Consider the following 15,038-nt stretch of genomic DNA (forward strand, 5'->3'; position numbering starts at 1 on the left):
TATATATATATATATATATATATATATATATATATAAATATATATATATATAGCTCCTTCTGTTCTAAGTATACTAAATAATCTATACATATAAAGTACAAGTGTCTCTGCGTCCAGTCCCTGTGTGCTACGTCACACACATCTGCTTTATTTAGCGACAACTTTGGGTCGCATAGCAGTGTGCGTTTTGCAGATGAATTTCACCGTGCAGAGTTGCCAAAGCCTCAGTGACAACTTAACAGCTGTTCTTGTAGTAAGCATTAAGTCCACTGCAAAAGGCTTTGCTACTCTGCGTCACACACATTTGCTTTATTTAGCGACAACTTTGCACATAAACAAAGACTTTTGAAGGACTCTGTTCTTGCTTAGTTGGATGTTTTGGATTATTTATGCAATTTATACACTTTATCTATTTGCACTTTATGAAAGGAGGGTAACACCATCCCTGCGCTACTGAAATTCTAAGAAAAATAATCTGTTTTTTTTTGTGATGAATTTTAATTTATGTATAGTTGTCACTGAGGCTTTATCAACTGTGCGATGTGAAAATCACCTGCAAGAAGCACACTGCTATGTGACCCAAAGTTGTCGCTAAATAAAGCAGATGTGTGTGACGCAGAGTAGCAAAGCCTTTTGCAGTGGACTTAACGCTTACAACATGAACAGCCGTTAAGTTGTCACTGAGGCTTTGGCAACTCTGCGCGGTGAAATTCACCTGCAAAACGCACACTGCTATGCGCACACTGCTATGCGACCCAAAGTTGTCGCTAAATACAGCAGATGTGTGTATCGCTGAAATGTATTTTGCACAATAGCTGACTAGCAAGCACGTATACCTGCTGTAGATATATCAGCAGTGCAACGTTCTCACTAGACGGAACCCTGACACTTAAAAGTATCCCTACAAAAACTAGATTATTAAATCTAACTATAGTGGTATATAGTAACCTAACTACACTGCATATCCCTTTCCTCACACTAAAAGAACAGCTCCATACAGCAGAAGATAATTTCTAACTGACACTGTCCCTTTAAAAAAAAATTTTTTCTAACTCAAACAACACAATCGCTGTATTTCTAACTACACTGGAGCTTTACAAGCAATCGGCTATGCAGCAAACGTTGTTTAACACAGCAGGAGAAACACAAATGCTTCCACTCTCTTCCAAAGCCTCTGTATTACAGTGCTAGAGGTTAGGAGGGGCTATGTTATATACTGGGGGGCAGACTCCTGCCCCCCTCATTGGCTTTTACTGACGTTTCTGGGCCAATCACAGGCTTTTAAAGCCCATTTTCTAACCCATTGCATTTTGGGCGGTTCAGGTGACCGAATTCTGAACTTTTACTGCAAAAAGTTCGGAATTCGGCCGAATTTCGAACACCCAATGTTTGGGTTGAACCGATGGTCGACCTGAACCGTTCGGTCATCCCTAGACTTGACATGAGGGAAAATTAGTCTCTCACCTATTTTCTCTAGGTGCTTTTCGCTCCTTTGCTGATTTCAAGCGAGACCATAATCTTCCCTCTACAGCTTATTTCAGATACCTTCAATTACAACACACTGGAGCTGCAAAATTTGGATTGACTAATGTGTCCTTTAAGCCCCGGAAGATTTTACCCCTTCCTGACCAGGGCCTATTTTGCTATTCGGCGTGACTTTAACGGACAATTGCGCGGTCGTGCGACGCTGTACCTAAACTAATTTGGCGTCCTTTTTTTCCCACAAACAGAGATTTCTTTTGGTGGTATTTGATCACCTGTGCGATTTTTTGATCATGCGCTATACACAAAAAAAGAGCGTCAATTTTGCAAAAATAACAATATTTTTTTATATGAAATTCCCCCCCAAAAAAATGTAAAAATCAAATTTTTTTAACATTTTAGGCCAATTTTTTTTTTTTACCATATGTTTGGTAAAAAAAAAATCGCATGAAGCGTATTTTGATTAGTTTGCGCAAAAGTTATTGCGTTTACTAACAAAGGGAAAGATTTTTGTAATTTTTGTTGTTTTTTTTTAACCCGTAATGGCGGCGATCTGCGATTTTTTTTTTGCGGGACTGCGACATTGGGGCAGACAGGTCGGACCCTTGACTGACGTTTTTGACAATTTTGGGGTTACCAGTGACATTACTACAGTAATCAGTGCTATATATACAGTATGCACTGTTACTGTAAAAATGACACTGGCAGTGAAGGAGTTAACTGTATTGGAGAGGGAAGGGTTAAGTGTGTCCTAGGGGCGTGCTTCTAACTGTGATTGGCTGTGGCTGTGTGTGTAAGAACAATGATCAACGGTCCTACATAGTAGAACCGTTTGATCATCATTCTTACACAGGGAGAACTGACAGGCGGCTTTGTTTACACTAGCCGCCTGCCTTTCTCCCGTTGTCACGGACGATCGCGAGTGCCCGGTGGACATCGGGTCCGCCGGGCACACGCACGGGGGGGGGGGCGGGGCCAAGCGGGAGGGGGCCTCTGGCGGCGCGCACTCGCTCCCCACACCCTTACAGGTTAGCGACGTATGCCTACGCCGCTCTGCCTGTGAGGGGCTGACTGCCGACGTAAAAAGTTGTGCGGCATTCGGCAAGTGGTTAAACCTTCTGCACCGGAAAAATGTTTTGTGATCCCTCCCATTCTAAACTGGTGTCCACCTATTACTCTTTGTTGCATTCTAAAACTGATAGACCTTTGATTACAGAATCTCACTAGAGAGCAGATATTCCAGACGTGGCAGGAGATTCTTCCCCTACAGGTTCCCACTGTCCTTTCGTTCAGGGATAGGTTTGTTCAATCCAAATTTATGTACCAATCATATTATACTCCCAGTCTCCTTTTCCACATGGACAAGCTGTCCTCTCCTGTTTGTTCTACATGCTTCTCTGCAGATGACACGTTCTATCATATGGTCTGGGAGTGCCCACCTATCAGAGCCTTAAGTTACTAATTTAATTAGCATGCTCACACAATTGCCCGGTATCTGTAACTCATTACGCTGCCTGTTTGGGTATATAGATGATGATAACCTCCCTAATTGTGCTAAACTCTTTTTAGGTCTGGTTTTGTTTTATACCAAAAAATTCTTAGGAATAGGAAATCACTGACTCCCCCCTACCATACCTTTGTGGCTTAATTGAATTAACCAGGCAGTTCCACTACACAAGTTGACCTATGAGGCTAGAGGATGCCCTAAAAAAACTTTACAAAATCTGGACCCCTTGGGTAGTATCTGAACTTACTGTATCATCCGATGGTTGCTCCTTTACACTTTGTTGGTATGGTCCACAGCTTGAGGATATTCGCTCTTAATTTTACTATTATTTTGTTCTTTTTGATTCTGATTCTCTGTTTTTGGATTCTGCATGTCCTATAATGCTCTGTCATGTTTTTCTCATAATCAAGGTCTTTTATATATGTATAGTGGCAATGTACTTAAAGGATGTTTTGTTTAGTACTATACTACATGTGTAGCGGACTGCCATTCCTTGATAATGCAGATTTACCCTCTGATCATTCAGGCTGTGTGTGGACCTTTAAGACTGCACTCAGCAAAGAACAGAACAGCCTCTCACAGGAAGTAGAACAAAATTGTGGGAAATGTAGTTCTGGAGTGTGAGCAGACTGTTATCTGGATTACAGAGGAAACTACAATCCCAGGATGCAATGGGGGAAGGGGAGGACCAGAGCAGAGCTATACACTTGTCTGCTTCACAGCGTCTCTCATTCTTGCTTCCTACACTCAGTGAGGACAGACCAGCCTGAGAGGTGTGCTGAGATACAGTCTGTGTTGAGGCCTAATGCATGTGGCCTGAAGAGAGCGGGGAGCCCGTCCTCAGCAGTGCAGATGCTGGTGATTGCACAACAGTGGCAGAGCCATTAAAGCTGAATAGAGAGCGGCAGACTCTGAGCTGGGTTGACTGACTGAGACAGCAGAGCACCAGAGGATTGGGTGAGAGATATCAGCTACATTAACTATAGTAGTTCACAGATGCAGAGGGAAGGCCTGTGACGCAGTATAAATACTGGGGAAATGTCACTGTGATACAGCGGTTGCCATAAGACACTGCAGTACTGTAATAGTGCGTGGCAAGCTGAAAAGGCCGGGACAATATACACACAGACCCCTAGACTGCATATATCATAGACAGAGCCTGGATGTTAATATCTTCTCTTCCTTGGTGGATTACAAATAGTTCTCATTCCCATCTTGGATTACAGATATCATTCTTGGAATTATTGAGGGCTTCACAGCTGGCGAAGATTAGCAAGGCCTTGCCTCAGAGGAGACTCATAGTATCCATGTAGAAGGGGCCCCCCATATATCTACTGTTGTCATTGTAACATTGTGTATTTGAGGTCCTGAGTCTTGAGTCATCCCAGCAGCTCTGGGATTTTTGGGACTCGGAACCCCATCTTGGTTCTCCATATTCATATTTCCTGTCATATTGATTTGTATCAGTTACACTTTAATTGTCCAGTAAACGGTTAGACTGGTGCTTCATTGTGTCAAAATGTATTCTTAAAGGTGCATACACCCAGAAAATCAGGTGTGCAAGAGGGGTGGAGCTTGATCTTGGGGGTTGAGAGGCGGAGCAAGAGACCCGTTTTACTTAAGCGGCTCCTGAGGGGGTAGCGCTACATGTGGGGGCTCATCCGGGATGCCCGCTACTCTGCAATCAACTTCCCAAGACAGCACCCCTAAGGACACTGAGATGGACCCCGTGGCCAAGTGGTGTAGAGAAGAAAACGGCAAAGTGGAGCTGTGTGTGGGGATTAGTGTCCCTGGCACAGAATGGACTGAGGACCAAATCCACAAAGCAATGGTCGCCTCAGACCTAGGCCAGAAAGCATATATACTGGAGGTGAAGACAGACCTTAGCTCCAACCAAACCTTTGCCTTGACAGAATGGAAGAAGGGAGTCCCTCCAGTTCTGAAGGATAGTTTCCAACTAACCACAGAAATTAATACTGTATTGATTCAATTGGGTGAGTCACGCTCTATGCCAGAGAGCTCAGGATCCACCATGTCCGACCCAGAGATAACCACTATAAAATCGGCCACATCCTCTGAAGATTCCTCTTCCCTTTGAGTTCCTGAGTTTGGGAAACTGGTAACCGGGCACCTTCAGAATCTAATAGTGCCAGTCAATTATGTTTATCACAAGCTACGGTTCTTTTCTGGGAGAGTTCCTACACCCTCAGGAGAAGATGACTTCGATACCTGCATTGATCAGGCCATTCAAGCAATTGAGGAGTGGGAAGTGACTGATACAGTAAAGAGACCGAGAGTGGTTGAGAGTCTGCGTGTTCCAGCTTCTTATGTAATTCGGAATTTGAAATGGGATAAACCCGGCTGTACCATTTCTGAGTGTCTAGAAGTGCTTTGTGAGAACTATGGAAGAATTGAAGACTGCATGGAATTACTTTATCTCTTCAATCACACATACCAGATGGAAGGTGAGACGCTAACGGCCTATGTTGCACGGCTGGATCAGATCCTTCATCAAGTTATAATGAAAGGTGGTATGGAAGCCAAAGCTGCCAGTAAAGCTCTAGTGCATCAAGTGCAGAAAGGAGCACATCCATTGGATCCTATTGTGTTACAGCTTTGAACTCGGAGTTCAAATGACCTCCTCACCTTCTCTAAACTCATGAAGACTATTAGAGAAGAGGAGGCCCTCATCAAAGCCAAGGCATGGGGCTCGGGGCCCAAGACCGGCGCTACAGCCTACATCATCCAGTCTGGACTTGGACCGGAGACCAGTTCAAAAGGAGGCCCCTGCACTCCAATTGACACTTTGGCGCAAGTCATAGCCCAGTTGGCACAAGCACAAACTACCTTACAGCAAACATTCTGTGGGATTCAGAAGACAGTGGGGCAAGTGATGGAAGCCCATGCCAGTATGCAACAATCACTCTCAGAAGTGAAACAGACAGTGTCCGCCCTTGCAACCAAGAGAGGAAATGTTGCCTCTCCTACAGCTAAAAAGTGTCATCGCTGTGGGGAAGAAGGACATTTCAAAGCCCAGTGTCCAAATGAAGAGAACCTGGCAGATCTCGCTGAGGCGGTGAGAATGTTGTCCCCCACAAAGCCGGCGGAAAACTTCAGAGGGCCCGGTGAGGGAGCAAACCAGGTGCCCATCTACATTAGTTATAATAATACAATAAAAATAATCAGCGCAAGCCCTATTTTAATGATACAAGTAATGTGCACAAAGCTGCAAACAATCAGTGCCAAACACAAAACATCTAAAATGACTGAATAAATAATATTGCTGCGCTAAGTGAATAAATCAATGGTTGTGAATAATTGAATAATAAGTGACCAAATCTTATCCAAATCAATCAATAATCTGTGATAACAATTGATAAATCAAAAGGTAAACCGTGGTGTAAATGATAGTCCCAATTCACAGTGACAAAAAAAAGTGACACAGTAATAACTTAAATCTTCATCCGTGAATGTGAGCAAAGGTGCTGCATGCTTCACTCCAAGTGATCCTGGTGACAAGTGTAAGATTAGCAGCTCACCTTAGAGACAGACTCCTGAGAGTCAGATACACTTTGGGGTAATCACAGTCACCTGGTATTCCTTCCTACCATCGCCTCCAGAAAAGTATGTAGGGTATCCAGTATAAAAATAAAAATAGACTTTGTCAGACCCCGCTGACGAAGTCTATGACGCAACGCGTACGGGGGAGGAGCCTGCACGTCATCACGTTGATTCCCGGAGGTTGCAGGAAGTGTTATGATGCCTAGAAAGTCCGCACTACTCTAAGTGCTTGATATTGTAAGTACATTTTCATCTTTTGTGTTTAATAAATAGCCATATAAAGACAGAGAGCATTAGATCTCTTTTTATTTTTATACCGGATACCCTACATACTTGGAGAGAGTTTCTGGAGGTGATGGTAGGAAGGAATACCAGGCGACTGTGATTACCCCAAAGTGTATCTGACTCTCAGGAGTCTGTCTCTAAGGTGAGCTGCTAATATTACACTTGTCACCAGAATCACTTGGAGTGAAGCATGCAGCACCTTTGATCACATTCACGGATGATGATTTAAGTTATTACTGTGTCACTTTTTTTGTCACTGTGAATTGGGACTATCATTTACACCACGGTTTACCTTTTGATTTATCAATTGTTATCACAGATTATTGATTGATTTGGATAAGATTTGGTCACTTATTATTCAATTATTCACAACCATTGATTTATTCACTTAGCGCAGCAATATTATTTATTCAGTCATCTACAGTAGTTAGCTCCAAAACTACCAACACGAGGAAACCGCAGCAAAAATCCAGACCCTCACAGAGGGCCCAAGTTGTTGCCTCTGAGCAACCCAGTGTCCCACTCCCTATGACACAGGCTACACGGCGTTGGAGAGTCAGTGCACACCAGACCCCTAGAACTCAAAGGAAACTCAGGCCGGATCAGAATTTCTACAAGAAAGGGGCGCAAATCCAGGTCAATGTGACCCCTACCTGAAGATTCCCTGCTGAGCTAGTGGGGCCTTCCCCAGTCGTTTCCATCCAAGTGGAGGGAATATATACCAAGGCCCTTCTGGATACCGGAGCTCAATTAACCCTCCTATACAGGGACTTTTACAACATGCACCTCAAGCACCTGCCATTGCAGAAGTTAGAGAACTTGGAGATATGGGGCATTGGAACTCAAAATTTCTCTTACGACGGCTATCTACCAATCAAGCTGACCTTTGACCCATCTGTAGCTGGAAAGACAGAGACATTTGACACACTGGCAGTGGTTTGCTCTCGCCTGCCTGGGGCCAGCAAGAATTCCCTGATCATAGGGACCAACACTGACCTTGTACGAAGGCTGTTGATGTCTCTTGTTGCAGAATCTAGTGCTACAACTACTAATGTGCACCCCATGTTGTGGCAAGTCTATCAACGCTATGTACAGTAGCAAAAGGCCCCAGATGAGGGGTTAGGGGAAAATATGGCACCTGGACCACTGTGAAAAGGTATTACAGCCTGGTGAAATTATTTATTTGCCAGCCACTGTCAAGCTCAGTTGGAAGAATCCAGGTCCTTTCATTATCCTTGAAGCAGAAGGCCAAAGAGAAGATACAGGGCTGGAAAAAATCCCAGAAGTGGTCTCAACGAAGGCACTGCATAGAAGCCGAGGAAAAGTCTCAGTCAATGTCCGTAACATCACGGCTTATTTAGTAAAGATGCCTGCTTGGATGTTATGAGGGCAAGTGAATCCAGCCACCCCAGTCTGACCACCTGATTTGGTGGGAGGAGTGAAAGATGGAATCTCTGTGGAGGAGTTCTACCCGAAGAACATTCCTTTATCACCCGAATGGAAGGAAAAGGTCAAAAATCAGCTAATGAGATGGCAAACAGCGTTCTCTAAGAGTGAGTTTGACGTGGGGTGTGTAAATAGTGCCCACCACCGGATTCGCCTCCAGGAGCATAAGCCATCTCGGGAGCGAGTGCCACGAATCACCTTTGGGGATTTGGAAGACCTGCGGCAGCAGCTGGCCGAGCTGAAGAGAGCAGGTATTATCCAGGAGTCTCGGAGTCCGTATGCTTCTCCAATAGTGCTGGTACGAAAGAAAAACGGGTCCCTGAGGCTGTGCATCGATAATTGGAGGACCATCCCTGACCAATATACCACTCCTAGGAAAAAAGATTCCCTGCAGAGCTTGTCAGGGGCAAAATGATTAAGCGTACTGGACTTGAAGAGTGGGTACTACCAAATTCCTATGTACCCTGAGGATCAAGAAAAGACCACTTTCATCACCCCAGTAGGATTCTTAGAATTCAACCGGATGCCACAGTGTCTGTCTGGCGCCCCAGCCACCTTCCAAAGACTAATGGAGAAGACGGTGGGCAATATGAACTTGATTGAGGTGTTGGTGTACCTGGATGACATTATTGTTTTCGGTAAGATGTTGGAGGAACATGAAGAGCGTTTGGAGAAGGCTTGAAGAGACTCCATGAGGAAGGGTTGAATCTGTTGTTGGAAAAATGCCAGTCCTATCAACCCTCAGTTAACTACCTTGGCCATATCGTGTCTGCCGAAGGGGTGGTCACCGACCCTCAGAAGTTGGAAGCTGTTACCTCTTGGCCAAGGCCTACCAATGTGACTGAGCTCAGATCATCCCTGGGATTCTGTTCCTATTACAGGAGGTTTGTTTAAGGATTTGCAGAAATAGCTCACCCACTCAATGAACTACTGAAGAATGAAGAGGAAGAAGATGGCGCAGACCTAACAAAACCTGTCGGACCTGTCTTAGGGCCTAGAAGACCTCGAGAGTCCTTTCGGGAACAGTGGACCGCTCAGTGTGAGGAGGCTTTTAGGCAGCTGAAGTGGAGTTTGACAACAGCTCCAGTCGTACCCTATGCAGATCCAACAAAGCCATACGAATTACATGTTGATGCCAGTAGAGAAGGGCTAGGTGGGGTGCTGTATCAAGAACATGATGGTCACCTGCGGCCAGTCGCTTATGTGAGTCGGAGTTTGGCACCCGCCGAGAAGAACTACCCCATGCATAAACTCAAATTTCTGGCCTTGAGTGGGCAGTGGTGGATAAGCTGAGGGATTACCTGTATGGAGCAGACTTTGTGATCAAGACAGACAATAATCCTCTCACATACATCCTCACTACTGCCAAGTTGGACGCCACTGGTCACAGATGGTTGGCTGCCTTGTCCGAATTTATTTTCAGCCTAAAGTACCGTCCAGGGGTAGGAAACAGGGATGCAGATGCTCTGTTGAGAAGGCCCCCCATCACAAGGGACCCTTCTGAAGTATGGACCCATCTGGCACCTGAAGGTGTACAAGCTCTTTGTCAGGGTGCAGAATACCAAGCTGGAGGTGGGTCTAGAGCGGAAGAAATTGGAGTCTCAGCAGCCAGAGTTCCCAGGGGTTATTGCAACACCCAGGTTGGGGATGAAGGTTTGCCCAAACTCTCCAAGAAAGACTTGAGGAAAAACTACATGGAAGATCCTCTTTGTAGACTGGTGATAGAGGCTATGGAGAGCCAGTGTCCTGACTTGCTTCTTATTGACACCCCAACAGAAGCTCGACTGCTTCATAGAGAGTGGGATCGGTTGCAACTGCGCAACGGAGTGGTCTACCGAAGGGGCCCCTCTGATGATCCTGAAGAGAAATGCCAGTTATTTCTACCCGAGAAGCATAGAGAGACTGTGTTGATGCTCTACATGACAACCATGGCCACCTAGGGCCCAATAGGACTTTTAACCTGGTGAAAGACCAGTTCTATTGGCCCTACATGTGGGCTGAAGTTGAGAGCTACTGCCATTCATGTATCAGATGCATACAAAGGAAGACTTTGCCTCATCGAGCTGCCTCTATTGGCCACCTTCAGAGCCAAGGACCCATGGAGCTGGTGTGCATTGACTTTCTGTGTTTGGAGCCTGACCTGAGTGGTAGTGACTGACCACTTCACTAGATATGCACAGGCTTTTCCCACTAAAGACCAACAAGCATGTACAGTAGCCAAGATCTTGGTGGAAAAGTTCTTTGTACACTATGGTTTACCTCAACGCACCCACTCCGATCAAGGGAGAGACTTTGAAGGTCGCCTCATCAAGAATCTCTTAGATTTGCTTGGCATAAAGAAGTCACAAACCACCCTGTACCATCTCCAGGGAGATCCTCAGCCAGAGAGATTTGATCGGACTCTCCTGGATATGCTTGGGACCCTGATTTCAGAACAGAAACAACACTGGAGTAAACATACAGCTGCCATTGTGCATGCCTACAACAGTACCACAAATGATGCCACGGGCTACTCTCCTTATCGATTGATGTTTGGAATAGAGGCTCACTTGCCAGTTGACTTGGCCTTCCGCACATCCCTAGATAATACCTCAGTAACTTCTCACAGAGGGTATGTGGATCACCTGAGGAAAAGTCTGAAGACCGCCTATGAAAAGGCCCAAGCTGCCTCAGATGCCCGGGGACAGAGAAACAAGAGAAACTGTGACCTCAAGGTGTGAGTGCAAGATCTTCAACAGGGAGACAGAGTGTTGCTGAGAAACTTGGGTATACCTGGAAAACACAAGTTAGCTAATCGCTGGAAGTCACAACCGCATGTAATTTGTAAGCAGCTACCGGGACTACCAGTATATCAGATCAGATCCGAAGGAAGTACAGGCCCCCTGAAGACCTGGCATCGCAACCATCTGTTGCCCTTGTCAGAAGCCGTCCGAATGCAATCACAGTCGGATCCACAGCCTACACCTTCAACTTCACAACGATCTCATCCAGTGACCAGGTCCCAGCCTGTACCCTTAGATGCAGAAGATAAAGACAACGAGGATGAAGAGATGGGAGCGGCTTGGCTGTGGCAGTCTCAAGTAACGGAGACTGTCACTCTCTCTTTTTCTCCTCCCAAAGTGACAGATACTGGGATTCTCAGGCCTGAAGCTCCTGAATTTGTGCCTCAGAATCAGCCATCAGAAGATCTAGAAGACTCTCAGCTTCTCCTACAGGCCGTAGACTCTGAGGACTCTCCACATTTCTTTGATGAGGAGGATGGAGCACAGGAATAGGAGGTTGAAGCTCACATAGAGGAAGAAGAGGTCGTGACTCGTGAGCCTACAACCTGTGAATCTAAAGAGCAAAGAGAGAGAAGAATTATTCGCAAACCTAAGAGACTGACATATGATGTCCTAGGAGAAAGCTCTGAGGAGGCTATTCTCACCTCTTAAAGGACTTTTGAGGCACCTAATCTTTGCACCACAGATCTGGTGGAGAGCGACCCTCACTCTCCCCCTGGCACATCTGGTTGGGCCAACCCAATAAAAGTGGCCTGTAAGCAGGACAACCTCCCTTCCTATAACAATTGGTGGGAGGTTCCTCTGCCAACTTTGTTTCATGCAATGAGTTTAAGTTTGAGTTTAGGTTCATGAAAATGTTAGTCATCTGTTTTTAGTCACATTAACCGGTTTCTCTCCGCATGTATCTACAAAGCCTGTACCAGGTTCAGGACTCTCCTGCCTTTGGAGGACCAAAGAGTTTTTGGTGGGGGGAGTGTGTTGCAGACTGCCATTCCTTGATAATGCAGATTTACCCTCTGATTATTCAGGCTGTGTGTGGACCTTTAAGACTGCACTCAGCAAAGAACAGATCAGCCTCTCACAGGAAGCAAAAGAACAGAATTGTGGGAAATGTAGTTCTGAAGTGTGAGCAGACTGTTATCTGGATTAAAGAGGAAACTACAATCCCAGGATGTAATGGGGGAAGGGGAGGACCAGAGCAAAGCTATACACTTGTCTGCTTTACAACATGTCTCTCTCTTGCTTCCTACACTCAGTGAGGACAGACCAGCCTGAGAGGTGTGCTGAGACACAGTCTGTGTTGAGGTCTAATGCATGTGGCCTGAAGAGAGCACGGAACCCGTCAGCAGCGCGGATGCTGGTGATTGCACAGCGGTGGCAGAGCCAGTGAAGCTGAATGGAGAGCGGCAGACTCTGAGCTGGGTTGACTGACTGAGACAGCAGAGCACCAGAGGACTGGTTAAAAGATATCCAGCTACAAAACTATAGTAGTTCACGGATGCAGAGGGAAGGCCTCTGACACAGTATAAATACTGGGGAAATGTCACTGTGATACAGCAGTTGCCATAAGACACTGCAGTACTGTAAAAGTGCATGGCGAGCTGAAAAGGCCGGACCAATATACACACAGACCCCTAGACTGCATAAATCTTAGACAGAGCCTTGATGTTAATATCTTCTCTTCCTTGGTGGATTACAAATAGTTCTCATTCCCATCTTGGATTACAAATATCATTCTTGGAATGATTGAGAGCTTCACAGCCGGCGAAGATTAGCAAGGCCTTGCCTCAGAGGAGACTCATACTCATACTATCCAAGGGGGCCCCCTATAGGTGATAGAGTGCACTCTTTCAGGTTATATTATTAAGCAATATTCCTGAAACTGAGTTAATTGAATATAATTGTTTATTTCATCACTTATTTTGAAGATAAAGTCTGGTATGTCACTATCACCTAGTTAAAGAGAAACTGCATCACTATTGCAGACATACAAATAACTTTTCAATTAGATAACCATATATCTACTGTTGTCATTGTAACATTGTGTATTTGAGGTCCTGAGTCTTGAGTCATCCCAGCAACTCTGGGATTTTTGGGACTCCATATTCATATTTCCTGTCGTGTTGATTTGTATCAGTTACACTTTAATTGTCCAGTAAACGGTTAAACTGGTGCTTCATCGTGTCAAAGTGTATTCTTAAAGCCGCATACACCCAGAAAATCACCAGGTGTGCCAGAGGGGTGGAGATTGATCTTGAGGGTTGAGAGGCGGAGCAAGGGACCCGTTTTACTTAAGCGGCTCCTGAGGGGGCAGCACTACACATGTATATGTGAGCACTGTTTAGGTAACAGTCCAAAGGTTATGCCTGGCTGTGGACAGGATACAAGTTAGAGGTCAGAGCAGGCAGCCATCACTGACAAACAGATACAAGCAAAAAATCAGCTCAGACAATAGACATAGATAACCAGGGTAACAGAACGTTTTACCAGGGGCATGGCAGCAAGCTGGAAGCTATGTTAAGTTTAAATTGACTAGGCAGAGAAGGGAAGCCACTGATATTGGATGCAGTGGTGCAGAGGAAACAGGTGGACATTGAACCCCCTTGATAGGAAGCAGCAGTGACAGGGAAGACAGCAGGTAATTACTGCACCACTTTGTTTGGATGTGGCAGAGAGTGTGTCTTCAGGAGTTGGGAACCAAACCAATTGGATGCCATTTTATGGATAAAAACCTGGAAGAGTGCACCTTAGAAGCAGATTCAGCGCTGGATTGAGAGAGGTAAGTCAATCATAGGCATGCAGAGGGGGTGTGCCTAATCACTACCTGTGGTGCCGTTTCCCCCCACTGCCCAGGCTCCCCCCCGTGTTTAACCCCCCCACCCTGCAGTGCTGCTGACTTTGCTCCTCTCCTCTCCCTCTGGCTGCTGTGGGGGATGTTTGAGGATGGAGAGTGGGGGAAAGAGCTAGTAGATATGTGATTTACTGACCCTTCCTTCTAAATGAACACAGTAAACACACTCACTCACTGTGTTCATTCATTACTGAAGCATAATAAACTTTTTACTATGCTTCAGTTTGTACATGAACAGGAAGCTGCTGAGCACAGAGCACTTCCCATTTATTCACTTTCCTGTGCAGCTGAGGCTTGTATGTTTGAACTTTGGGGTGCACACCTTAATGCAATAGGCTGTGCATGCCTTGGCAATTGTTCATCACCTCCATCAAATTCATAATTCAAAATTATACTCTATATGTTCCCCCTCAACCACTCCCCAACACACATGTACTGGGCTGTTTTATCTCCAATCTTTGTGAAAATACATGTCCCAACCTGCCTTGCCAGCTTATAATAGGTCACACCAGAAAATGTATTTACTGATGGGTGTTGTGATTTTATCCAAATTGTGATGATGAATTGATTGCAATCTTCTTTCATTTTAGATAGCAAGTGCTATACAATGGAAGCTTCTCCAAGTCCTCCAACTCCTGAAAGAAGTTTGTGAAGACCTAAGCATTTACAGGCATTCCTCCTTGTGCACATATATCTTGAGGGCATCATTTCTACTATCAAGAGATAATTGAATTTATTTTATGACAGTAGTCTATCCAGTAATTGAGATGGTGTTTAGCCACATGATCTACGTCAGAGAAATACAACTGAAGTAGAAATATAGCATTTTAAAGAAAACTGTTTTTCTAAATGGTTCATTAAAATAAACATAACAATGTGTTTCTTTAGTTGCTATTAGTTACACATTTAAATAAAAATCATAATTAAAAAATGTTTTACTTTTGCTAAGTGCCTTACAACAAACAAATGACATTAAAATTCTCATAATTCAAACATAACACAAAACAAAATAAATATAACGGCACAACACAATTAGGTCCAGATATTACTGTTTAAGGCTACATGTACACTAGCCTACCCTCACCACAGCCATGGAAAAACGCAAAATGTGGCAAAAATGCAT

At 44.8% G+C, this 15,038-nt stretch overlaps 1 protein-coding gene across 1 annotated transcript in view; it reads left to right on the top strand.

Annotated features, from left to right (window-relative positions):
* Positions 1–14,793, top strand: part of RASGRP2 (RAS guanyl releasing protein 2) — a 1,091,080-nt gene extending 1,076,287 nt beyond the window's left edge. Inside the window, exon 14 of the mRNA XM_082270769.1 lies at positions 14,506–14,793. Coding sequence (XP_082126895.1) covers positions 14,506–14,567 — 62 coding nt within the window. The 3' untranslated portion in view covers positions 14,568–14,793. The remainder of the gene's footprint in view (positions 1–14,505) is intronic.
* Positions 14,794–15,038: the final 245 nt, after the last annotated feature.

Source organism: Pelophylax lessonae (assembly GCF_965119305.1).
Source record: "Pelophylax lessonae genome assembly, chromosome: 10".
NCBI classification, from domain to species: domain Eukaryota; kingdom Metazoa; phylum Chordata; class Amphibia; order Anura; family Ranidae; genus Pelophylax; species Pelophylax lessonae.